Source organism: Eubalaena glacialis, chromosome 15, assembly GCF_028564815.1.
Source record: "Eubalaena glacialis isolate mEubGla1 chromosome 15, mEubGla1.1.hap2.+ XY, whole genome shotgun sequence".
Taxonomy (NCBI): Eukaryota; Metazoa; Chordata; class Mammalia; order Artiodactyla; family Balaenidae; genus Eubalaena; species Eubalaena glacialis.
The window spans coordinates 56,030,376-56,056,658 of NC_083730.1; the positions used below are offsets into that span (position 1 = coordinate 56,030,376).

The window sequence follows — 26,283 nt, forward strand, 5'->3', positions numbered from 1 at the left end:
TATTTAACTGTCAGGAAGAATGTAAACAAAATAGGGACTTGGGTTGTCTTTTTTAAAAATTTATTTAGATTTCAGGTTTCCTTATGTCTCAGCCATATCAGCATACATTGTCTAAAGTCATAAAGAAAAACTGACAGAAAAATGCTTTGGATCACCATGTGTTTTCAATTGATGCCAGTAGAAACTGACTTAACCTAAGGCATTTGATGCAGGTTTATTTTTCCTTTGCAGTCACAGCGGAAACATGAAGCTGCCACTCTTGGTGTTTATTGTGTATCTGCTGTGGTTGAAAGATTGTCACTGTGCACCTACTTGGAAGGACAAAACTGCTATCCATGGAGACCTGAAGGGTAATGTTTGGTTTCTTTATCTGCGCTGTGTCCCGTTTGCCTGTTTGCATGTCCTGCTGGCATTTACGGTGATTTACAGTTGAGAGATAACCGTATTCAGGATGCCCTCTAGTTTCACGGTGAGATGTTCTCCAGGCACTTAAGCCAAGTAGACAAGACGCCAAGCATCTGGATAAAAATAGAAAATTCCAAATGCGACTCTGAGAACGGTCCACATATCCAGATGTTTGCCATCACAGAGATAAAACTTGCCAACGTTTTGGGTTGCATTGCTTGGTCTCATCCAGATGTTTGGTGTCCTCTGAGCACAGTTTTAATGAACAGTGAAATTCTTTTCTAGCATTTGAAAAATTTAAACAATTAAAGTAATCCATGCAGTTATTCTTGACATAGTGAAAGAATGGGTTATAATGACATTGAATCTGGTTGGTCTGTGCTCATTAACTTGTGGCCTTTGCTTGATGAGATCTGCTTTGAGTACTTAACAGTTAGGAAAATAAATTAGTTTAAAAGTTTCTTTTTGGGGATCTGTAATTAAATTTGGAGGCCAGATTAAGCTCCTTTGGCAGCCACATTGGCTATTGTAAAGAGAGAATGACAAACCATGAATTTCATACTCACTAAAGGCTTATTAAAGGGGTATAAGAGATGTCCAGTAGGTTATTAAAGAATCTTGCATTATACAAGATGCTTTCTAGGTTTTATGCCTCCTGGGAAGGTAACTGAAGCTGAAAGAAAAGGAAATTGTTCACTCTGTTTAAGGTTCCCAGTTGGGCATTTAATATAAATTGTCTGTGAAGAAAATTCAATGTTTTCTTCTAATATAAACACACTTGAGTTTTAAGGGAAAGAAAAACAATTGGATAAATGAAAACAGGCCCCGAGGAAAATGATAAGAATAGGGTTAAATGAACTCTGACTTGGCTAGAAGTTCAGAAGTGAGGAACAGAAGGTATCACCCGGGTGGTAGCCCTGTCCATGTGGCAGCTGACAGCCCAAATCATTGTGATCTGCTTTCAAAGTTTGATACTGTAAAAAAAAAAAACAATTAATCCTCTGCTGGCGGAACATGAAAAGTTGGTGAACTCATTGTATTCTGATACATTGTAATCTGATCAGATCTCAAAGAAAAAAACTACAACTACATCATAATCTTTTAGGTTTTTCCAAGGCTGGGGAGATAGATATAGGTGAAGAGGTGAAGAAGGCTTTGACTGGCATGAAGCAAATGAAAATCCTGATGGAAAGAAGAGAGGAGGAACATAGCAACCTAATGAGAACCCTGAAGAAATGCAGAGAAGAAAAGCAGGTACAGTCATTGAAAATCATACCTGTCCTTAACTGTATCTGGACCATAAATAGTGCATGTCTGAGTGCACTGGAGGAATTACTTATTTACCCTAATCATAGATTTTCTGGAGAGCAGCCCTTATTGGAGGAAGAGTTTGAAGAAAATTTCAAATTTCTTCAAAGAACATATTCCTTGTAGATTAGGCCTTCGAAGGACTCCAAACTCGGGAATTTGGGGGATTCGGCTCTGTTTGGGAAGTGCTGCTTTCTTAAAAATGCTTTATTGGTGCCTTTTGAGTTGGGATATTGTGTCAAAAGTGTCTGGGAGTTTTTGGCTACATCAGTGGCCTCCAAAGTTTTTTTCTTTCCCATCCCTATTACCATAATTATTGTTAGCATCCACTCCTGAATATATGCATTTTAATTTATTTATTCAATTAGACACATGAATTGCTACTGTTACTATCTCAAGGCACAGAATGCACTTAGGGATCATCATTAGCTTGGGTAGATGTAAGTCCATATTTCAAATAATCTAGATATTTTGAAAATTTTTTAGCTTATTGCCAAATCTGATTAGATCATCATATCTTTACTGACACAAGGCCAAAGAGCTTGTAATGAAAAAGTGGCAGCCCTGCCATTTGCTTCTTATCTACCTGAGCTTAAGTTATTCATATTTTTTAATCTGCTGGGGGTTTTTTCCAAGAAACTTTTAAAGCTTCCTGTTCATTTAGTGAGGGCTAGCTTAGTTAAAATTAGTTAAAAAACAACATTTACCTGAGTCCTCTTAAATGGCAAGTCATTGCAATTGGCTCCAAGCGAACAGAGAGAGGCAACCAGTGCCTCTCCCGCAGGGTCCTCACGCACAGCTGGCCACACACAGTGGCCTGACACAAGCACCAGTGCATGTGAAATAGTACATCAGCCTCATCAATTTTTTTAATTCAAATACCTTTACTTAATAGTTGTTGTCCAAACTATGTATCTTATCAATGGAGAATATACATTATATTCAAATGTCTATGGGCCATATTAAAAACTGTTCATATGTTACAGTATAAAGCTCAATACATTTCTAAATTATAGACATTGCATGGCTCATAGTTTAATATCACTAACCATTAACATGACTCTCAGAACAGTTAAAAAAATTTTAAATTTATTTTCCAACATACCCTTATAGGGGATATCAAAACTATAACAAAAATAATTTGAAAAATATTTTAAATTTTAAAATTGGGAGTAAATTACTTTTAAATTTTATTTTCATGAAAACATTTTTAATTGTGGTAAAATATACATAGCATAAAATTTGCCATCTTAACCACTTTTATGAGTACAGTTCAATAGTATTAAATACATTCATAGTACTTCCCTGGTGGTGCAGTGGTTAAGACTCATGCTCCCAATGCAGGGGTCCCGGGTTTGATCCCTGGCCAGGGAACTAGATCCCACATGCATGCCGCAACTAAGACCGGCGAGCTGCAACTAAGACCCGGCTCAACCAAATAAATAAAGAAATATTTTTTTAAAAATACACTCACATTATTGGACAACCAATCTCCAGAATTCATCCCATTTTGCAAAACTGAAACTCTATACCCATTAAACAACTCCCCATTGCTCCTTTCCATAGTTGATTTTTAAATTTAAAAAACACAAATACAAGTTCTAATATCTCTTCTCTAGACCTTGATCTACACCTAGACCTGTAGACCTATAAAGTTGGGGGTCACCAAGCTCCGGAGCTGCTGGAATTCGCGGTGGCCACTGGGTGTCCCCTGATCCATTGGAGCAGGGCTACATCACAGGCTGGGACCCCAAAGCTGTAGTCAGCCTGTCACCAGCTGGTTGATTTTGCAGCCATCCCTCTCCCTGCACCACACAGGGTCCCTGTCGAGGAAAGGAGATTGCTTGACCAGCAGCTGGAAGCCCTCCTCCCTTTTGGCAGAGATCAAAAGACCTTGAGGAAATGAAAACCAGCTCTTCATGAGGAAAATGTGGAAGCCCCCCTAGCTGTGTTCTTCCCTGGTGGGCTTGTGAGTCTGGCCACCAGGAATAACCACACTAGATATCATTCACAGGCCCTTTATAAATCACATTATCACCTGCAGTCCTTCCAACATCTGAGTAAACCATCACTTTCATTTTACAGCTAAGGAAACTGAGTTTCGAGATGTTAATTAATGTGTTGTGTTGTTTTTTTAAATTTTTATTGGAGTATGGTTGCTTTACAATGTTGTAACCCTGTCATGACTGACCCAGGAGAAAGTCCACTGGCGCTGTGCCTGTGGAAGACCCAGTGACTTTCTTTTTCTCCCTTTCCCGGGCCTCCGGGCAAGCCAAGGAGGGAGCACATACTATGGAAAGAATGCTTGGTGTGGGTCAGGTTAGCAAGTGTTAGTCCCATTTCTGACCCTGAAGAATCCCAGGAGCTAGTAGAATTTTTATTATTTCTTAAGACCTACTTATTTTATTTTTTAAAAAATCATTGAATTATACTCTTAAGGTTTGGGTACTCATTTAAAAATTCATTTAAAAAAGGAAAAACCTGTTTAACCCTGAGTCTCCCTCCCTAAAATTATTTTCAATCTGAAATAAAGGATACTTCACACAAATTACGAATTGACAAATATGGGGTGGGTGCCTCCAAGTCTCCCAGAACAAAACACATCCCATCCTCAGGTGATCCAGTGTAATCTCGATCCTCCTCGTCAGCTTCTCCCTATTTATATTTAGTGGGAGCACCTGAAACTTGCTCTTACTAAAGTGGGAAACCCTACAGCAGCTTCAAGTGATTCCCCATGCCCCGCACCCCCATCCAGGTTTGTGTGGGACTTTGAACTGCAGGAAGATAGTTCTAAGTATGGAATCTTTCACTGGGTGGGACATTTAGGGGGAAGCAGAAGGCATGGACAGGCATTCCTGAACCAGAGACCTACTTCCTCCATGGCAACATTTCAGTACCAAAACCTGGGGATTTGGTCACTGGTTCTTGTTACGCTCTTGGAGGTGAGTGGAAGGAAAGCATATGATTACGGACTATGTGCTTTGCTTGCTCATCTCACTTAATACGCAACCTTCAGAGGTAGATCCTACAGTTATTCCTATTTGCTAAGAAGGAGACAGGGGCTCAGAGATGTTAAATAATTTGCCCAAGGGTCCACAGTGAGTGTAGTTTGTAATTGGAAATATTGGGATTTCGGTTTATAGTGACAATGGGCAGAATATTTAAAAGACTGATTGAGAAAATCTGGGCAGTACTGTTGCCTGTCCTGGTGAGGCAACCTTTCTTGAGAAGTTGTAGGATTCCAAAATTGTTCTGCAAAGCCCAAAGAGACAAGTTAATCCTGTCTGGATCACGAGGTGCATTTGGTAGACTGCAGCCCTGCCAGGTTTCTTGTGTGGGACGTAGCAAATGATACCCGGCTTAGTCCCAGGATTCTGCCATGAGGGCAGCTGAAAAATCCAAGCCCTGCAGAGGAGACTGGGGGGGATTGTCAGTGCCCAGGCGTTTCTTTGGACTTAATATGCCAGGAAAGGGTGATTTCTTTTTCTTTTACCGTAGGTAAAAGTGCATACTACATTGGTGTTAGAAACTGTGCTCCCTCATGTTTTTTTTTCACTTAAGGGAGTCTTCATCTGCTCTGAGGTTTTCTCCTTACGGACAGGTCCATTATGTCCCCTAAATCCCCTGAACTACTTCTCAGGCCTGGAGGGAGCCGGTCTGCAGAAGCCCACACTTGCAGGGAGGCGGGGGGTCTACGTGGGGCTGGCCTGGGGGGAGCTCTGGGGGCAGGGCTGACTTTCTCAGGGACAGGTGTCGCTTCTGCTGGGCGGGACCTGGCCGAGTACAGCAGGCACCACAAGGGGGAGTGCTTGGAATATGGATGAGAAGAACGAAGCCCCTCAGAATACAGCATCTTTGCCATTAGAATGCAACTCACTACAAGAATTGTGATACACAGTACACAGGAATTTGATATACAAGATTTGATTTGATACACAAGAATTGTGCTTCCTTGCAGTGTTTAAGAACATACAAAAATTAAAAGCAGCATAAATGAAGGAAATAAATGTGTCAACTTTGTAAGCCTTAAAAACCCATCTTCCACATCCTCCAAGGACTAGAAGTGAAGACAGACAAGTAAACAGATCAATTACAGTCATTCAGCAGAGTAGGGGCTGTGTCTTCATTGTTGCTTCACCCACAGGCAGCGAATGTCCATCCCATAGCAAGCACTCAATAAATAGCTGTTGACTGTATGAATGAACAGGTGGATAAGAACTGCCCGGTCTTCAATAGACATCAAGCAGTGCTCTTAAGTTAACAGAAAGCTTCAGGTTAGATCTGTCAGACGCTAAGGACTTGAAGAAGGAATGAGGTTTAGTATTTTTTGTTTTTGTTTTTGTTTTAATTTTTGGCCGCCCCGCAGGGCTTGTGGGATGTTAGTTCCCTGGCCAGGGATCGTGGAACCCGGGCCCTTGGCAGTGAGAGCGAGGAGTCCTAACCACTGGACCGCCAGGGAATTCCCAGAGGTTTAGTTTAGAATGCGCACATTTTGTAAAGAGTGAAATCAACTAAGGTACAACACATAGAGTCATGAAATGCAAATAAGGTGTGTGTTTCTACTTTTTAATTAGGAGGTCCTGAAACTTATGAATGAAGTTCAAGAACATCTAGAAGAGGAAGAAAGGCTATGCCAGATGTCTTTGACAGATTCCTGGGATGAATGCAAATCTTGCCTGGAAAGTAACTGCATGAGATTTTATACAACCTGCCAAAACAGTTGGTCCTCTATGAAAAACAAGGTAAGGGAAAAATAGAGCTCAAGGTTTCTAAGTTCTTAAGGTACGTGCCTCAGCTTACTTTTAAAAAGTAACTTATGTTAATGTTTAGAATAGATATGGATGATCTGATATTGGCCTTTTGCAACCTAGAATCTAGCATTCATGCTTATCTATGAATCACTTGTGGATATATAATTTTTAAGTTAGAACAGCCATCCAGGGCTTGTCCCTCCCTTTCAGGACACTGTGTGTATCTCTCAGAAATACCCTGACTCTTTCTGCCTTGTATTTGTTATTTATGAACATGTTCCCACTAGATTGTAAGCTCTTTGAGGGCAGGAACCATATCTTATCTGCCTTCATTTAAGCATTGTAGGCATTCAATAAATGTTTGCTGAATTGCATTCTGAATAATAGTATTATAGTCTCTGATTTCAACCTGCTTTAATGTTTTCTCTGGAGGCCAAGCCTTTGAAGGCATCCTCTGCCTCCTGAGTCTCTCCTTCAGTGGGCTTGCCCTCTTGTGGCAGCACACACATGCCCGTGCACACACGTGCCCACATTCACGTCCCCTTTACCCCAATCCATGCACGTCCTGTAGAACTGGCATGTTTTCTTTTTTGTCCCCTTTGGCTCTCTTCTGGGCAAAGGGAATCACAGAGGGTGGTGACCTGAATAGGATGAGCTCTGACCCATAAAAGGCTCCTCTTCTCTTGGCCTGAATTTCCCTTCCCCTTCAAGAAGTGGGCTGAGTATGCAACGCAGAGAAATTCCCCTCTCCATATCAGAGCATGCAGTAATCAGAGTCTGCTCCCGGCTTGGCAGTGCCATCCCCAATTACAGAAGGAACAACCCCTAGGATAATTCATATGCCAAGTTAATTTGCCTCCACTGTTAATTGCATCTGCTCTATTTTTATAGCCACTCTCTAACATACCAGAGTATACTGGATTGAGCACTGGCTGGAAGTCAGGAGCTTTGGGGACCATTCCTATCTGTGCCTTTTGTGTGACCTTATGACAATTTCTTGGGCCTTTAAAGTTTCATTTTTGTGGCTGGGTTCAGGTAAACAGAAGCTGGCAGAGGGAGAGGTAGATGATCCACCCAGATTACTTTTTGAGAAAGGCATGAGTCCTCTAAGAATCCCTGGAGAATTCTTTGAACAGCCCTTGAGCGGGGTTGGGGAGTGCTCCCACAGTGACGTTCGATGGTTGCTACGTTCCAAAACATACAACAGGGTCATATCACTATCATACAAGGGCAACTATGTTCTGGCATGAACTTATGTGTCACATAGATGAAGTAGAACATGGTGTGACTGCTGGAAGATCTCCCCCTGAATAGGAAATTCTATAATTAGAGCTTCATTCCTTTGACTACAGCCAAGGAGGGCTTTGATCACTGGTAATATGTAACATCCTGAAGTAACCTATTTAGCTGTATTAAGCATCTATAGTTCAGTGTGAATGTATTGATCTTTTCCCTGGACTAATTTATGAGATGAGAAAGAGGAGAGCATAAAGACACGAATGGCATCCCACTGAAGGAAAAAAAAAAAAAGAACTAAGGCACTAAGGCAGAGGTGAAAGACAAGAGCCTTCTTCACAGTTTTCAGGCTGCACGGTCTAAAACCATGCATGCCAACCACCACCAGTACATCAGGAATGTGGCTTGTCAATAATATCGAAAACTTGGCCTTCTTAGGCCTTGGTAGGCAAACAGAAACCAGGAGGAACTTCAGACCCTATTTCCATAGTCAAAGTCAAAGCCAGGTACATGAATGTTAATAAATTATCTTAAAGTGGATCACCTTTTCCTAGTTTGCCCAGAACTATTCTTGATTTGGAATGACTACTTGTAAGTTGACATTAAAATTCACAATAAAAAAATAGTCCAAAAGAAAATTAATTTATTTCATTTTTGTCCCCCATCCCACCCCACAGCTTGAACATTTTTTCAGGAAGATATATCAGTTTCTGTTTCCTTTCCATGAAGATAATGAAAAAGACCTTCCCATTGGTGAGAAGTTCGTTGAGGAAGATGCACAACTGACCCAGATAGAGAACATGTTCAGCCAACTGACTGTGGATGTGGGATTTCTCTATAATAGGAGTTTTGACGTCTTCAAACAGATGCAGCAAGAATTTGACCAGGCTTTTCAATCATATTTCATGTCAGATACAGACTTCATGGAGCCTTACTTTTTTCCAGCTTTTTCCAAAGAGCCAGCAAAAAAAGCACATCCTGTGCAAAGCTGGGACATTCCCAGCTTCTTCCAGCTGTTTTGTAATTTCAGTCTCTCTATTTATCAAAGTGTCAGTGCAACAGTTACTGAGATGCTGAAGGCAATCGAGGATTTATCAAAACAAGACAAAGGCAAGTATTAAAAGATTATTTAGATATCTATACTAAAGTTGAGTTTTATTTAACTTTGGAAATGGTAGCCATTTCTAAGTGATTGTACAATGTTTCTGAGAGTGATGGTTTACGGATAATCAAAGTCTCACAGCCTCTTAGAAAAAGCTTTGAGGTCTGCCAAACACTAGCCTTCTCCCGTCTTTGTCGAGAGCTCTGTGGGGCTGTTCTCTATTTCTAAAGCAAATTTTTCAAAGCTGAGAAAGAAAATGCTGGTAAGGTGAGAACTTGAAAAAGACAGTTGTCTCCTTTATTAAAACTCAGGCAGATGCTTGGCTCTATTCTGCTTGAACATCATGGGGTTTCTTTAAAATCAGTCCAGTCTCCTCAACTCCCAGTTTGGGAAGAAACCTTAGTGCCATGTAAAACCAGGTCACATTTAGTGCCTTCCATGACCTCCTCTGCATCGCTACTGTAATCCCTTAGATCCCATCATGTATGTACAAAACCAGAGAAAGTACTCAGAGACAAACCCAAGACTGTAGAAATTTCTGTAAATGGTAATAATCGCCTTCTACCAATACCACTCATGCCCTCTGATATTCCATGTTGGAAAAAGCAATGCTGCTTTATGTTGTAAGGCAGAAGGAGGTAACTTCTTTGGGCTTCTGTGGAGGGCCTGGGAGCCGGCATCTCAGAAATGAGAGTTGCCGTGTGGGCCACGGGTAGAATCTGTGTTTCCTTGGACTTATCTCGATGGAACATTAAGTCAAGGACAGGGATGCTCTTCTCTAGCAAAAAATGAAACGGGCTCCTTCTAGAAATCCTGCCAGTTGTGACAACATGGATGAACCTGGAGGGCATTATGCTATGTGAAATAAGCCAGACACAGAAGGACAAATATTATATCCCACTTACATGAGGAATCTAAACTAGTCAATTCCTTCCTTGCACCACCGTCACCTCAGTGATAATCTGGAGATCCAGGGTCCCCGGCAAGTGCAGAAAGTAAAAACAAAAACAAAACAGCAAACAAAAAAAGCCTTTGTTACACCTTTATACTCTTCTCTCTCCAGTGTCCCTACCCTAACCAGACAGCAAGCTCAACAGAGGAGAGATTCTCTTCCCAGATGAGTGCATGAGGACAGTTTATCAAAAATAGGGCAGGCAGGGGCTGTGGGGTATTTGCGTGTGGTTTCCATCACTTTTCCGGACTGGTGGTAGGTGAGGAATAAACCTATTGCCCCTAGAAAATCCACCTAATGAGAATAAACCTTTGCCCCTTGCGGTAGGCAGAATAATATAATAGCTTTCCAAAGATACCCAAATCCTAATCCCCAGAACCTGTGAAAATGTTAGGTTACACAGCAGCGGAAAGTAAGGTTGCAGATGGAATTGAGGTTGCTAATCAGCTGACCTTAAAATAGGGAGAGTATTTGGGGTTGTCCAGGTGGCTCCAGTGAAATCACAAGGGCTCCTAGAAGGAGGCAGAAAAGAATCAAGAGAGACAGCCTCATGAGAGGAACTTGTCCCTACTTTGCCAGCTTTGAAGATAGAGGAAGGGGAACAGGAGCCAAGGTGGGTGGTGGCCTCCAGACACTGGAAAGGCATGGAGATGGATTCTGCCCTAGAGCCTCCAGAAAAGAACAGCCCTGCCAACACCTTCATTTAGCCCGCTGAGACCCACTTCAGACTTCTGACCTATAGAACTGTAAAATAATCTATGTTGTTCAAACCACCAAATCTGTGGAATCTGTTACAATAGCAATAGGAAAGATGCCTCCTGTCAATTACAGTGGTTAATATCTTCTGAGTGTAAACTATGTATCTGGCAGCCTTCACAGATAGGATGATCATGACAAATAAACCCTAAGAGCCAAAATTAGAAAAATAGCTAAAATTGAATAATGAACACTGTTAAAAGGAAAAAGGTGATAAAAATATGAAATATCTTGTTTAATATATTTTTTAATTTTATTGAGTGTTGTTTCATTTTAGTCTCCATATGAAAGAATTTCTTTCCTACTTTGTTCTTTCTAGACTTCAGTTGCGGAATCTGTTGAAACAGAATAAGATAGCTTTTGCAATTGTCCTCACTTGGCTTACAAATCCCTGGAGAGAATAGATGAGATCCATTCAATAAAACAGTGGTGTAGTAGCTTCACACAGTGCTGGGTGCTGGGAGCTGGGAGATCTGGGTTTTAATCCTGCCCTGGAGAATTTTGCTGTCCTTAATTTTCCCATGGGGGAAACAGGCAAGTTGGGAGGTAGATGATTTACTAGAAGTAACTGCCTAGAAGGGTCCTCAGGCTCTGTTCTGGCATGGCCAAAGGTAGGCGATGGGCTACTCTCATGAGTATAGCATGGGGAATTGGTTCATGTAGCCCTCAATTTGCCATCCTTGAATATACCAGGTATTCATCTAGATGCTGTGAATAAGCAATGATTATGACACAGATGACACAGCCCCTAACTTTTAGGAGTTTAGTCCAGAGAAAGGAAAACAGGTCAGTGAACAATTACACTACCATATCGTAAGTGAAATGACAGAGGAAGTTATGGAAGAATGACAAGATTAAAATGACAAGACCAAATCCCTTCTCTCAAAGGACTCAGAGTCTAATAGAGAAGACAAAATTAAGAGCACATAATGCAGAGTTGCTCTACAGTAGAACTCACAGGGGTTCTCTGGGGCGAGAGGAAATGCCACTAAATCTATAGGGAATGGGAGAAAATGACTCCCATTCAACAAAGGGGATGGCTGCCTTACCCACCAGATGATCTAGCAAATGCCTCGTAGGTTTTTAAACAATAAACTTCACATTTTTTGTTTGTTGCTTTTGGCTGTGCCACGCGGCCTGCGGGATCCTAGTTCCCTGACCAGGGATCGAACCCCTGCCCCCCTGCTGTGGAAGCACAGAGTCTTAACCACTGGACGGCCAGGGAAGTCCCAGTAAACTTCACAATTTATCTCGAAATGTTTCATTTTTTAACATCAAGGATTTAATATAACAGAATATCATCAGGTTAAAAATTAATAACAAATTTTTCCTAATGTGAAACACTCAATTGGGAACTGTCAGTTTGCTGTTGGACGACTTCTTTTTACATCATCATTTTTATATGGATGGTTAATTATTCCAGGAAAAAAAAGTTTCTTAAAAGTTGATCTGCTTTAGATGTTTTCCTAAATCTTTGACCTACTGTTTATAACATTATATATGTGAAACGCAAAAAAGAATAGTAATAAATACCTACCACCCAGTTTAAGAAACAGACATTTCCAATATCTTTGGAACTCCAATACACGTTCGAATTACAGCTTGAAAAAATTAAAATAATTACTAGAAAAAATTTTAATAGAAGCCCAAAGAGAAAAGTGGCTTACAATTCCCTATCTAGTTAACCCCAATGATATCAGAAATAATAATGATAAAAATGACACACTAAATTTAAAATAATTTAAATATACAAAGGAACAAAAGAAATGAAAGCTGCCCTCTCCCACCCCATCAAGTCTCTCTTCCAATAGAGTTACTATGAATAATTCCTCATGATTCCTTCCTGAAAATAAAATTATATGCATTAACCTCTGTGTGGGGAGTGGGGTTTGGGGGAAGCAAGTAGTAATAATAGTAATGATGAGTAATAATGACAGTAATGAGACTGCTGGATTAAAGGATACATGCACTTTTTAATAGATGCCAAATTGTCCTAGCAACTGGTTGCACCAGTATGCACTCCTATGATTGAATACAGAACAAAGATTTTGCAAGTGCTGGTTAGAAAGAGAAATGACATTCTATCCATGCCTTTAAACTTCAAACTCTCTAACGACACTGATGTGAAAATGCTGTTACTTGCAGACTCCGCCCACGGCGGCCTGAGTAGGACGGCATTGCCTGTGCGGGGCCGAGGGCTGCGCGGAGAACTTCGCCAGAACTCGTCGGAATGTTTCCAATTTCACGCAAGATGCCAAAAATGTCAGGATTACCTACGGGAAGGTAAATGATTATTATGTTCTCAGGGTTTCGATTGTATTCTGGTCAGAGGTCACAAATCTCACTTTTACAGGCATCGTGGATTCATTTGCTTCCCTTCAAGCTCTTCTTCGCGTGCTCATTGCCATCCTGGGGTGCTCAGGGCAGGTTTATAAACGTTTGTTATTCAAAAGTAGGTCAACTTACTTTTCCCCTTTTAAAAATTCCCTCATTATTCCCGTGAAAAATTTTTACGGTTAAAGACCAAGCAAACACTCTTGTGTGCAAAAGAGAACTCTGAGCAAATTAGAGCAACTTCTTTCTTCTTACTGCAGAGAAAGAGAACCACCAATGAAGAAATCTTCAAAATGTGTAAGCAAATTTTTAGACAAGTAAGTTTTTTTTCAAGTGGCATTAACTCTTTCCAGATGGTGGGTTAATTACTAATTAGTATTTAAATACAGATAGTAGCTTCTCCTCACAAGCCCTGAGCAGCGCGTTTCGCCTCCTCGCAGATCTGACCAAGAGCGGCTTTCATTCCTTCCCCAGGTGAAAAATTCTCTCCACCGGCCCTTCCCCCTTTCCTCCGACCCTCATGTCCCTTCCCCTCCCCAGCTGAAGTCACTTCCCAACCGCTAGGGTCTGAACGCAAATTTTCTTGCAAAATCCAAGAAGAGCTTTTGATTCCTGTGCTTCTGCTTTTTACCTTGCCAAAGCCCTAAGGGAAGGAAATTCTAAAAAATGTGGCTAAGATTTGGAGCAAGAGATTGAATATAAACTGGACCTTTTTATTAGAGCAGATGTGAGGGTCTTGTTTCTTCAGAATTGCTCCCTGGGTGACTTTCTGCACCTCTGTTTCATCATTTGGAAAATGAAATTAATATAGCTACTTCACACAGGTGTTTTGAGGATTAAATAAAATGTCTGAAGTACTCATGATTCTCATTATTCAAGTGTTTGGTTTTCAAGTCACAGTTACAAGGTTGCATACAGACAACAGAAGTTTTTACAAGAGAAAAATATACACTAATATACTGACCTCTTACAAAAACAGTCCCACTCAAACATGCCACCTATGTATCATTAGCTTCCTTTAACTTCCAATTAAAAGCTTTGAAGAATAATCTCTCCCTGATTGTCATAAGATAATAGAGAAGATGGGGGTGTGTGGGAAGTGATTGGAAGAAGGTGATCGAAAGGTACAAACTTCAGTTATGAGATAAATAAGTACTAGGGCTGTAATGTACAACATGATGACTATAGCTAAAGCTGCTGTGTGATATATAGGAAGGTTGTTAAGAGAGTAGATCCTAAGAGTTCTCATCACAAGGAGAATTTTTTTTTCTTTTTATTGTATCTGTATGAGATGATGGATGTTAACTAAACCCACAACAGCAATCAATTCAGAATATATTGTGAATATGTAAGCCAAACCATCATGTTGTATACCTAAAACTTATACAGTGATGTATGTCAATTATTTCTCAACAAAACTGGAAAAAGAAAGACAATATATAAGAAATCAGATAATACAGTATAAACACATCAGATAATCAGTATGCATCAAGGCACCTAGTATACATGCAGTATAAATTGATTGCTGCAAAGGTAAAACACAGAGGAAAGGCTGTCCTAATGTGGTCCCATGCAATTTTTTTTTTTTTTTTTTTTGGCTGCTTTGAGTCTTCATTGCTGCACGCGGGCTTTCTCTAGTTGCGGTGAGCGGGGGCTACTCTTCGTTGCAGTGCGTGGGCTTCTCATTGCTGTGGCTTCTCTTGTTGCAGAGCACGGGCTCTAGGCGCATGGGCTTCAGTAGTTGTGGCTCGCGGGCTCTAGAGCACAGGCTCAGTAGTTGTGGCACATGGGCTTAGTTGCTCCACGGCACGTGGGATCTTCCCGGCCCAGGGCTCGAACCCGTGTCCCCTGCATTGGCAGGCGGATTCTTAACCACTGCGCCACCAGGAGAGCCCTCCCATACAATCTAAACTTTTATATTTTATGATAAATGTATATAGAATAAAATAATAAAAACACATGTGCCTAATACTAGATGAAGAAATAAAACATTACCAAAATAGATGAAGCCCCCGCTGTGCCCCTTCCACATCACATCCTCTTTATCCCCTTATAAGGAAAGCGTTTTGGGTTTTTTTTTCCTTCCAGTTTTATTGAGATATAATTGACATACAGCACTTATAAATTTAATGATTTGACATCGTGAAATGATTAACACAGTAAGTTTAGTAAACATTCATCATCTCATGTAGTTAAAAAATTTTTTAGAAAGAAGAATATTTTTCCTTGTGATGAGAACTCTTAGGATTTACTCTCTTAACAATTTTCATATATAACATATACCAATGTTAATTATATTAATCATGTTATATATTACATCCCTAGTACTAATTTATCTTATAACTTGAAGTTTGTAACTTTTAACCACCTTTGTCACCATCACTGACTATATTCCCCACACAGTAGGAAACTTCTATTTTGAATTTGGTGCTTATTATTTCCTTGTATTTCTTTTTTAAAAATTTATTTTATGGAAATATAGTTGATTTACAATGTGTTAATTTCTACTGTACAGCAAAGTGATTCAGTTATACATATATATATATACACATTCTTTTTTCATATTCTCTTCCATTATAGTTTATCACAGGATATTGAATATAGTTCCCTGTGCTATACAGTAGGACCTTGTTGTTTTCCTTGTGTTTCTTTATACTTTTATCATATGCGTTTATATATAGCACACATACACATATATACCATACATAGCAATGTTTTACATGTTTTTAGTTTTTATATTGTCAAAGTATAACTTTTAAGCTTAAAAATATGACTCATACAAGTACAAAATGAGCATGTTAAGATTGATTTATTCCATTAATAAGGGAACGAGCAGAGTGATTAAGCTGGTTTAAAGGAGTACAGGAGAGACTGAAGTATTTACTGTCAAGGATAGACAGAATGTTGAAGTAAGATTGCAAAGTTAGATATAAAACTAGTTAATGTACTGAAGGGCAATAAAACTGTAACTTTTGCAGTTATGATTTCTATCAGACCAAAATAATTTATGTCTCTACTGGACAAAAATTATTTGCAACTTTTCAATCTGTAATTTACATCTAATTTCGTGGAGTCTGGCCCGAATCAACAGTGAATAGTAAATCCAACAAAGGATCATTTCCCTAAAGAATTAAGTAATCTTTGGGTGGACCTCTTAGACAATACTTTATGTGACATTGAAAGGACACACAGCCATTCTTCTGCATTGTTTCCAAGTATTGGATAATATTTCTTAATAGTATAAATGTTATCGCTTATGTATTCTTTTGCACCTTGGTGTTTCACTCAGTACAGTTTGGGAAATTTAGTCATGTGAATGCGTGTGGTTCTAATTTCACAAATTCATTGTTGTATGTTAGTCTGTGTAAGCACATTACAATTTATTTATCCATTCTCCTGCTGAAGCACATTTAAGTTGCTTCCAGTGTTTTACAAACAACTCTTGTATGTTTTGTCAAACAATGATTTTGCCTCTTTTATCAACATTTGACTCATTCTTTGTTCTAAGACTAAGCATACAGCTGTAATTATAATCTTATATTTGAAAAATATAAGATAAATGAAATATGTTCCAAAACATTATAAATCATTTTTTTTCATTATTTACCATACATTTTTGGTCCCAATTTTAAATGGACTCACTGTAAGTAACTCTTTTTCCATACCAGTTACTGGTACTAGATGTATACACCTAAATTCAAAATAGTAGTTTCAAGATAAAGGAGTTTGATGTGGAATGGTCACAGTGGGGGTTCATCTGTTTGGGTTATATTTTATTTCTTAATATAGGAGGTAGGTACATGGAATTTATACCAAGGAATGTCTGTCTCCAGCCCAGTTTCTGTTACATGAGACCATATAATTATCAATTAAACTGGATCTCTTTTGAAAGTGATGTAGGCAATATTAATAATTGCTTGACAACCACAGGTATAAACTGGAAACTCTCATAGGCAGAAGGTGATACATGCACACTAGATTAAAGACAAAACGGCCACAATATTTTGCAGTTCCTCCCATCAAAAGCTGGAGTCTGTTTTTTCAACCTGAGAATCTGGGCTCGGGTGTGGGTCTGTCCTTAAGCAACAAGATATTGGCAAATGTGAGTGGCTTGAAATGTGCTTGTGAATTAAAGTTGTCGTCTCTTGCTACTGGAAGCCTATCCACCACTGCGTGATCAAGCCTAGGCTAGCCTTCTGGAAGATGAGAGGTCCCAGCCATGCCAGCTGAGACCCTCAAAATGTGAGGGTCTAGACCATCCAGCCCCAGCTGAGCCAGCTCAGACATAAGAATAGTCCAACCAACCCACAAAAACATGAGAAATAATAAATATTTGTTTGTTGTGCAACAAAAGCTAATGGATGCATATTGTCACATTTCATAAGAGACACCTGCTAAATGTGGGTTTTCTTTGTTCCTTTTCTTGAAACACTCATTCTCATGTCTATATGGTGACTAAAAAAATGCCTTAAGGTACTGTGGGTCCCAAAGATCATGTGAGTGTATTTTTTTAAGTAACAGCATTAAGATATAGTTTATATACCATAAAGTATACAATTCAGTGTTTTTTAGTATACTCACAAAGTTGTATAACCATCATCACTATCTAATTCCAGAACATTTTCACCCCAAAAAGCAACTACATATTCATTGGCTGTCATTTCCCATTCCCCGCCCCTTTCCCCTACCCAGCCCCTGGCAACCACTAATCTGCTTTCTGTCTCTGAATTTGCCTATTCGGGGTATGTCATATAAATGAAATCATACAATATGTGGTCTTTTGTGACTGACTTCTTTAACTTGGCATAATTTTTTCAAGGTTTATCCATACTGTAGCATCTCTCAGAACTTCATTCCTTTTTATGGCTGCTTAATATTCCATTATATGGATATACCACATTCTGTTTATTCGTTCATTAGCTGATGGATATTTGGTTTGTTTCTACTTTTTGGCTATTGTGAGTAATGTTGCTATGAACATTTGTGTACAAGTTTTTGTTTGGACATATGTTTTCAATTTTCTTGGGTATATACCATGAAATATATATGGGTCATATGGTAACTCTATGTTTAACATTTTGAGGAACTACTAAACTGTCTTCCAAAGTGGATGTACCATTTGCATTCCCACAGAAATGTACGAGGGTTCTAATTTCTCCACATCCTTGCCAACACTTGTTATTGCCCATCGTTTTTATTTTAGCCAACCTAGTGGATGTGAAGTGGTATCTCATTGTGATTTTGTCTTGTATTTCTCTAATCACTAATAATATCAAGCATCTTTTCATGTTTTTATTGGCCATTTGCATGTCTTCTTTGGAGAAATGTCTATTCAAATTCTTTGCCCATATTTTAATTTTGTTATTTGTCTTTTTATTGTTGAGTTGTAAGTTTTTTTTTTTTTTACATATTCTAGATACCAAATGCTCATCAAATATATTATTTGAAAATATTTTCTCCCATTCTATGTGCTGTCTTTTCACTTTCTTGATGGTGTCCTTTGAAGAATGGAAGTTTTTTATTTTGATGAAGTCTACTTTATTTCTTCTTTTCTTTTTTTATTTTGGTGTCATATCTAAGAAACCATTGCCCAATCCAAGGTCACACAGGTTTATGCTTATGCTTTCTTCTAAGAGTTTTATATATTTAGTTCTTGCATTTAAGTCTGTGATGCATTTCGAGTTAATTTTTGTATATGGTATGAGGTAGGGATCCAGCTTCTTTCTTTTGCAATTGGATATCCAGTTGTCTCAGTTTCACTTGTTGAAAAACTCTATTCTTTCCCCTGTAGAATTGTCTTGGCACTCTTGTTGAAAATCCATGGACAGCAAAAGTAAGGGCTTATTTCTGGACTCCCAATTCTCTTCCATTTGTCCATATATCTATCTTATGCCAATTCCATACTGTCTTGATTATTGTACTTTGTAGTAAGTTTTGAAATTGGGAAGTGTGAGTGCTCCAATGTTGTTCTTTGTTTTCAAGATTGTTTTGGCTGTTATGGATCCTTTGCATTTCCATGTCAATTTTGGGATCAGCTTGTCAGTTTCTACAAAAAGGGCAGTTAAGATTTTGATAGGGATTGCATTAAATCTATAGGTCAATTTGTGGAGTATGGCCGTCTTGACAATATTAAGTCTTCCCATTCATGAAAATAGTTGTTTTTCCATTTATTTAAGTCATCTTTAATTTTTTTCACAGTGTGTTTTAGTTTTCAATACAAGTCTTACAGTTCTTTTTAAAAATTTGTTCATAAGTATATGGTTCTTTTTATGCTATTGTGAGTGGAATTTTCTTAATTTCATTTTTGGTTTGTTCATTGTTAGTGTATAGAAATACAACTGATATGCGTATATTGATCTTGTGTTCTGCAACCTTGCTGATTTATTACTTGTTTAAAAACAAAATTTATTTATTTATTTATTTTTGGCTGCACTGGGTCTCCGTTGCTGCAGGCAGGCTTTCTCTAGTTGCGGTGAGCAGGGCTACTCTTCGTTGAGGTGCACAGGCTTCTCATTCCGGTGGCTTCTCTTGTTGCAGAGCACAGGCTTTAGGGCACATGGGCGTCAGTAGTCGTGGCACACAGGCTTAGTTGCTCCACGGCATGTGGGATCTTCCCAGACCAGGGCTCGAACCCATGTCTCCTGCACTGGCAGGCAGATTCTTAACCACTGCACCACCAGGGAAGCCCTGACTTATTACCTTTAATAGTTTTGTGTGTGTGTGTGTGTGTATGTATTCCTTAGGATTTTTTGTATACAAGACTATGTCGTCTATGAATAGAGATAGTTTTACTTTTTCCTTTTTCATGCGATTGTGTTTTGTACAAAGTTTCACCCTTATTTTAGGGAAATCTTTTTCCACTCTCTAAAAGAGTAAATGAGTGTCCTTGTAGAATTCTCCTTGCCTAAGATCATGAGGGAAGTCACCACCTTCTTCCCCCATAATTAAAAAAAAACAAAACTACACCACTATTCTAAAAGTTAACAACTCTAAACTTGCAAATGAAGACATTTTAAAAGAATATCTTGATCTCCTTTCAAATGTATACTGTATCTTGTTAACTGTGACTCTCTTTGTTTTCAAAATATTTTCTTGAATTACTTTTCAAATATACACTATTGCAAATTTTTTTACCTGCAAGTACAAAGGTCTCCCTCTCCTGAAGATCCCAACACAATTTTTGGAAAAGTGTGAAGGCTGGAGGATCTTGCATTATATCAACATCTCAAAAAGAAACAATAACTGATTTTTAAGACTTGAGACGAGGTAGTCACCTAGCTTCTGGTTGGTGGATTCTCCCCCACCCCTATCTTCCTGAAGGCATGGTTTCTTAGTAAACAGCGGAAGACATAGTCGAAAGAGCCTGTGATCTTTTTCTACAATAACAATCTTTTATGATCCCAGATGCCCTAACACATAGACACTTCTGTAGTCTGCAGGTAAATAATCTTTACACAGTATCAAGATGCTCATCAGCGCAGCTCTGTAAATTCCTTTAACCCTGTTTCAGTTCAGAAGGGCTGTTGTGCAATAATAACACAGAGCTGCAGAATCTTAGTGACTTGTAAACACAAAGGTTTCTCTCTCTATGTCTTGTCAGTTACAGCTTGCATGGGAGCTCTGCTGCACATCTCCTCACTCAGGATGATGGAGCCTCCACCATATGGAGCAAAACTAGTTCCACTGTCAGGGGAGGGAGGGTGATAAATCCTAAACCATTCTTAAAGGATTCCTCCAGCAGTAGGACACGTCACTTTGAATATGGCCACGCTCAACTTCCAGGTGGCAGAAAAGTGCAATCTCCCATGTGTCCTGATCAGAGTATAAGTGAGCAGCCCTAATGACCTTCAGAGACACTATGGAAAGGAAGACAAGGAAAAGGAACATTTTAAATCTTCAGTGTGTGCTGGCTCTGTGAGCAGGCATTTTGCAGTGTTATTTCATTCATGCCCATTGTACCTGGCTGAAAACTCACTCAAGGTCAAAAGGCTGGAAGTAGAAAGCTTAAGGGCTGGAACTTAAATCCACAACACCCAACTCCAAGTCCCACATACCTTTTTCTTTACCATGTTACTTTCTTCTTTGCTAGACTGTCCTGATGTTCCTAAACTATACACAAAAGTAGATGAGGCCCTTGAGTTGGTCAACATATCCAATCAGCAATATGCCCAGGTTCTCCAGATGACCCAGCATCACTTGGAGGACACCACATATCTGATGGAGAAGATGAGAGAGCAGTTTGGCTGGGTGACAGAACTGGCAAACCAGACCCTAGGAACTGAGAACATCTTCAATTTCATAAAGGTAATGGAGAGACTCAAGAGCAGATATGGAGACTAAGTGTGCATACATTGATTTTTCTGTTAATTTACTTATTAATTACATCTTAATTTGAAAACAGGCTCTAGAAGGATAGTCATACTTCCATTGTGATTGAACTCAGGCTGACTTGTGCATGGTCTTTAGAAAACAAGAAACTCTATAAAGAAAACCAATTTAAAACACAAAATACTTTCTAATCCAGAGATGGCTAATCTGCTTAGAGCTATAGTGCTGATACAAGTAACCGTGAAGAAACCTGGCCAATGTCGTTTTTAAGAGAGAAGACTTTCAGGTAAAGCAACTTGAGATCAAAAGCTGACTCTGAAACTTAGCAGCTGAATAAGTTTGGGAAAGTTCTGTAATCTTTCTAGGCCTCAGTTTTTCCATCTGGAAAATGGGAATAATAATAGCTACCTTAAAATGGATGTCTGTAAAACAATGAGTATAAGTTCCTTATCCAAAACAAGAGCTCTGTAAATTATAGCTCTCATTAGCTTTTGACACAACAAGCTACTGACTTACCTTGAAAATTAAACACAGTTATATATTAATATTCACATATAAACATTGCCATCTTAAGTTACACTTATACTATGTCTCCCACTTGCAATCAATAACTCCTGTTGCATAACATAAAGTAGTGATTGAATTTCTTCCCTATGCACCCCCTCCACACACCATATTACATTAATATACGATGCACCAGGCAAGTGATTTCTGATGAGGTTGGTATTGGTGGGCTCCTAAAAAGACCCAGATACAAAAATCACCAGCAGAGCAGTTGAAGGTACAATATTTTGTGTAGCATGTAATGTTAACAATCCCCCGGGATCCCTTTACCAACTCCAGCTGGTGCTGCTGCTAACTGCTCACCCCTGAAACCTTCTCCAAAGGGTTGTCCTTGGGGCCACTTATGCTCCAGAGCTCCCTGCAGGATCAGGCTGAGGCTGGAGGTCACCTGAAAGCCACCTCCCAGATTAGCTTCTCCCTCTTCTCTATCTTGCTCGCCTCATCCCCCTAAAAGTTTTACTGAAAGCACCCTTAATAAATAACTGTGTCAGAATCTCAGGCTCTGCTTTTAGGCAATCTGACCTAAGACATTCTGTATCCTAGTGATTCACTCTCTTTCAGGGTACAAGGTTGTGGTTTGAGAAATAAGTTTAGAGAGTCACAACCAGCACATTAAACAAACAAACAAACAAAAGCAGAATAGGACACACTAGAAGAAAAAATATTAGAGTGCATTGCATTTAATAAGTCAGATGCATATGTCATGGAACTTTCATTTCCATGATGTGTGTTTATATATGTGTATAACTTATATGTAAGATGTGTTTTTTTTTCTTTTTCTGTTTGAGTACAGTCGATTTACAATGTTGCATTAGTTTCAGGTGTACAGCAAAGTTATTCAGTTATATATATGTCAATATATTCTTTTATATATACATTCTTTTTCAGATTCTTTTCCATTATAGGTTATTACAAGATATTGAATGTAGTTCCCTGTGTTATACAGTAGGTCCTTGTTGTTTATCTATTTTATATATAGTGGTATGTATCTGTTAATCCCAAACTCCTAATTTATCCCTCCGCCGCCTTTCCCCTTTGGTAACCATAAGTTTGTTTTCTAAGAAATGTGTGTTTTTGAGTCATGATGACAAATGTGTTTATAACTGTAGACCATAGTCAAAAGGTTTTGAAAGCCACTATCAATTCCTGCTGACTCTCTATTACTTCATTAGATAGATCATTCCCTAGGAGAGTAAAATGATGTGATATATTTGATCATTCTCACAAATATAGACTTTTAGTTTAAAGAGGAAAAATTATTGTAAGGAATGAGGGAAAGAATAAAATTTTAAGAAAAATTTTAGCAGTGCTTTCAATCTTTAGAAAAGTAGAGCCAATATTTAACTGTTTTTATCGTCGTCAGGATTTCCATTCTATGTTTCAATTTGCTTCCATTCTAGTGGCTCTGAGTAACATTAACTGATTTAACTAAAATTTTTGATATTGATAACAAAGACAGTTCTATACAAAAAACTCCATAAAAAATAAAATTATGGTTTTCAATGATATATTTTTCTAATAATAATCACCACTAAAGAGCACTCAATATTTGTCTGGCAATGTTCTAAGAACTTTTCCCGTGTATTAGATCATTTAATACTCTCAGTGTTCCTATAAGGTGAGTATGATTGTTTTACAGATTTTTCAGATGAGGTACAGAGAAGTTAAACAACTTGTCTGAGGTCGCACAGCTAGTAAATGGTAGAACTGAGATTCAAGGCCAAACAGCTTTTCTTCAGAATCCTTGCACTTAACCACTTTGCTGAACCGCTTGTAAAGCTTATTTTTCTTTAAACAGCTCTTAGTTCATCATGTAATGGAAAGTGCAAATTTATAAAACAGCACATACTGAAGAGGAATCTTTTGTAAAAAAAATATACAAATTCCAGCACGTGAAAAAATTTATGCTTTTTAGGTTGTAGTTACATGTTAGCGTTATAATTGTTTATTGAACTAGACGTAAACGCTTTATGCAGTTTTTATGTGTGTTATGTGTATCAAAAGGAAAAGGGGGAAAGTTATGTTAGCTTTATAAACTAGAATTAAGAAATCACCAGTGTTAATTTGGCTTCTTAATATTCTGCTTTAGTTTTTTTGATAGGGAAATTTATTTGAACACATTTTCAAAATAGTTCTTTTTTATATAAATTTATTTATTTTATTTTTGGCTGCGTTGGGTCTTCGTTGCTGTGCTCAGGCTTTCTCTAGTTGTGGCGAGCAGAGGCTGCTCTTTGTTGTGGTGCGCAGGCTTCTCACTGCGGTGGCTTCTCTTGTTGCAGAGCACAGGCTCTAGGCGCACGGGCTTCAGTAGTTGTGGCACATGGGCTCAGCAGTTGTGGCTCACGGGCTCCAGAGCGCAGGCTCAGTAGTTGTGGCTCACGGGCTTAGTTGCTCCGCGGCATGTGGGATCTTCCCGGACCAGCGCTCAAACCCATGCCCCCTGCATTAGCAGGCAGATTCTTAACCACTGTGCCACCAGGGAAGCCCCAAAATAGTTCTCTTAAGGTTACATCAAGTTGCATGTCATTACAGTTTCATTTAAATTATTAAAATCAAAGTATATGCCCTTGAGAACTCATTAAGAAAGTAAACGACATGCATTTCAGATGACTGGTTCTTACAAAAATCACACATACAACCATAAATTGTAAATTTCCTGTGGAAACTCAGTACAAAACTTGGTACATCACATTAATATTTGTGACACAGTAGCGCTCACCAAATATTCCATCTGCTCACTCACACTTTCTTGCTCCTTTTACAGTTAAGTGGTGCCATGTGTTAAGTTCTGGCCAATGAAATGGGAACAAAAATGAAAGGAGTTATTTCTAGACTGACATAGAGAAGAGCCTGTGTGTGATTATCCATTCTCTTTCTCTGCTGAGGATGTAAAGAAAGCCATGCGTTATTACATGTGCTACAGCACATGTGAGATGATGTTCCTTTCTCAGCCAGGGTCCTGAGCATCTAGGTGGTTCAGAGCCCTTGTAATGGGCATGTAACATGAGTGAAAAATAAATTATAAGAAGCCACTGGAACGCTGGGGCTAATTTGTTACCTCAGCACAACTTAGCCTATCCTGACTAATGTGGTATTAAATTAATGCTGAATGTGTGCTGGAATTTAGTAATCTTTTGTTGTATAATCCTTCTTCTTAGGTAGTTCCAGGTGTTCATGAAGGAAATTTTTCCAAACAAGATGTAACGATGACAGACGTAAGCATTCTGCCTTCCCCTAATTTCACACTCACCATCCCTCATGAAGAAAGTGCTGAGAGTTCTAACTTCATTAGCTACATGCTGGCCAAAGCTGTACAGCATTTTAAGGAACATTTTAAATATTGGTAAGCAGAGTGCTTGATTAGGAATGCTTGTCAACAGGAATAGATGATTCATAAAAGGGAAAAATGACAAAACTAGTTTTAAAATACCTTGAAAATATATTCAACCTCATTAATAATCAAAGACATGAAAACTGGGCTTCCCTGGTGGCACAGTGGTTAAGAATCCACCTGCCAATGCAAGGGACACGGGTTCAAGCCCTGGTCCGGGAAGATCCCACATGCCGCGGAGCAACTAAGCCCGTGTGCCACAACTACTGAGCCCGCGTGCCACAACTACTGAAGCCCGCGCACCTAGAGCCTGTGCTCCAGAACAAGAGAAGCCACTGCAATGAGAAGCCCGCGCACCGCAATGAAGAGTAGCCCCCGCTCACCACAACTAGAGAGAGCCCACAGCAATGAAGACCCAACGCAGCCAAAAATAAATAAATTAAATAAATAAATTAAAAAAAAAAAAAGACATGAAAACTAAGACAAGATAGCAATTTTTGCCTATTAAATTTGCAAATTAAAAAAAACCCTGATAGGATGTGATGAAATGAGAATTCCCATATGTTATTGCTGGGAACATAAACTGTTTTTGCCTTTTTTGAAAAGCTATTCAATTATACATATCAAGAGTCATAAAATTTCTTTTTGATACATTAATTCCACTTCTGGAATCAATCAGAAGGAATAAATCTAAATTTGAATAAAAGTTCCTACCCCAAGATCTATATCTGCAAAATTATTTAAAATGTTAAAAACAATCTGAACATCTAAAAACAAGAAAATGGTTAAAAGATTATGGCTAAATATGCTCAGTAAGTCTTATAAAACCATTAAAGATATTTATAAAATTTAAATCATAACATGACAACTACTGGAACAAGGGTTTATTCTAAGCCTATCTGTGAGGTAAATATTATTATTACCATTTTCCAGAAAGGGAACTTGAGACTCAGGATCCAAGGTTAAATGAATTATTCAAGTCAGCAGGTGTTAGAGCCAAATTTTAACTCAGTTCTCTCTGACTCAAAATTGCCACATTATACTGGTTCTTGTTAGGACATTTGGTCAAAAAAAAAAAAAAAAGTGAGTACAAAACTCTATAAATGTAATGATCAAAAAAATCTAAAATCTGCATTAAAAATAAAAAGGATTGTCAGGAATTACAATGGGAAATGGATGATTTATTTTAAAACCTTTCCATTTTCTGATATTTTTA

At 38.7% G+C, this 26,283-nt stretch overlaps 1 protein-coding gene across 1 annotated transcript; it reads left to right on the top strand.

The window, feature by feature from the left end:
* The first annotated feature begins 238 nt into the window (after nt 1-238).
* On the top strand, nt 239-25,083 carry CLUL1 (clusterin like 1). Its single transcript, XM_061170227.1, has 7 exons — nt 239-350; nt 1,511-1,659; nt 6,288-6,455; nt 8,378-8,810; nt 12,656-12,793; nt 20,934-21,148; nt 24,895-25,083. Exons 1-7 carry the CDS (start codon nt 245-247, stop codon nt 25,081-25,083), a joined length of 1,398 nt encoding a protein of 465 aa, XP_061026210.1. The 5' UTR covers nt 239-244.
* The last annotated feature ends 1,200 nt before the right edge of the window (nt 25,084-26,283 follow it).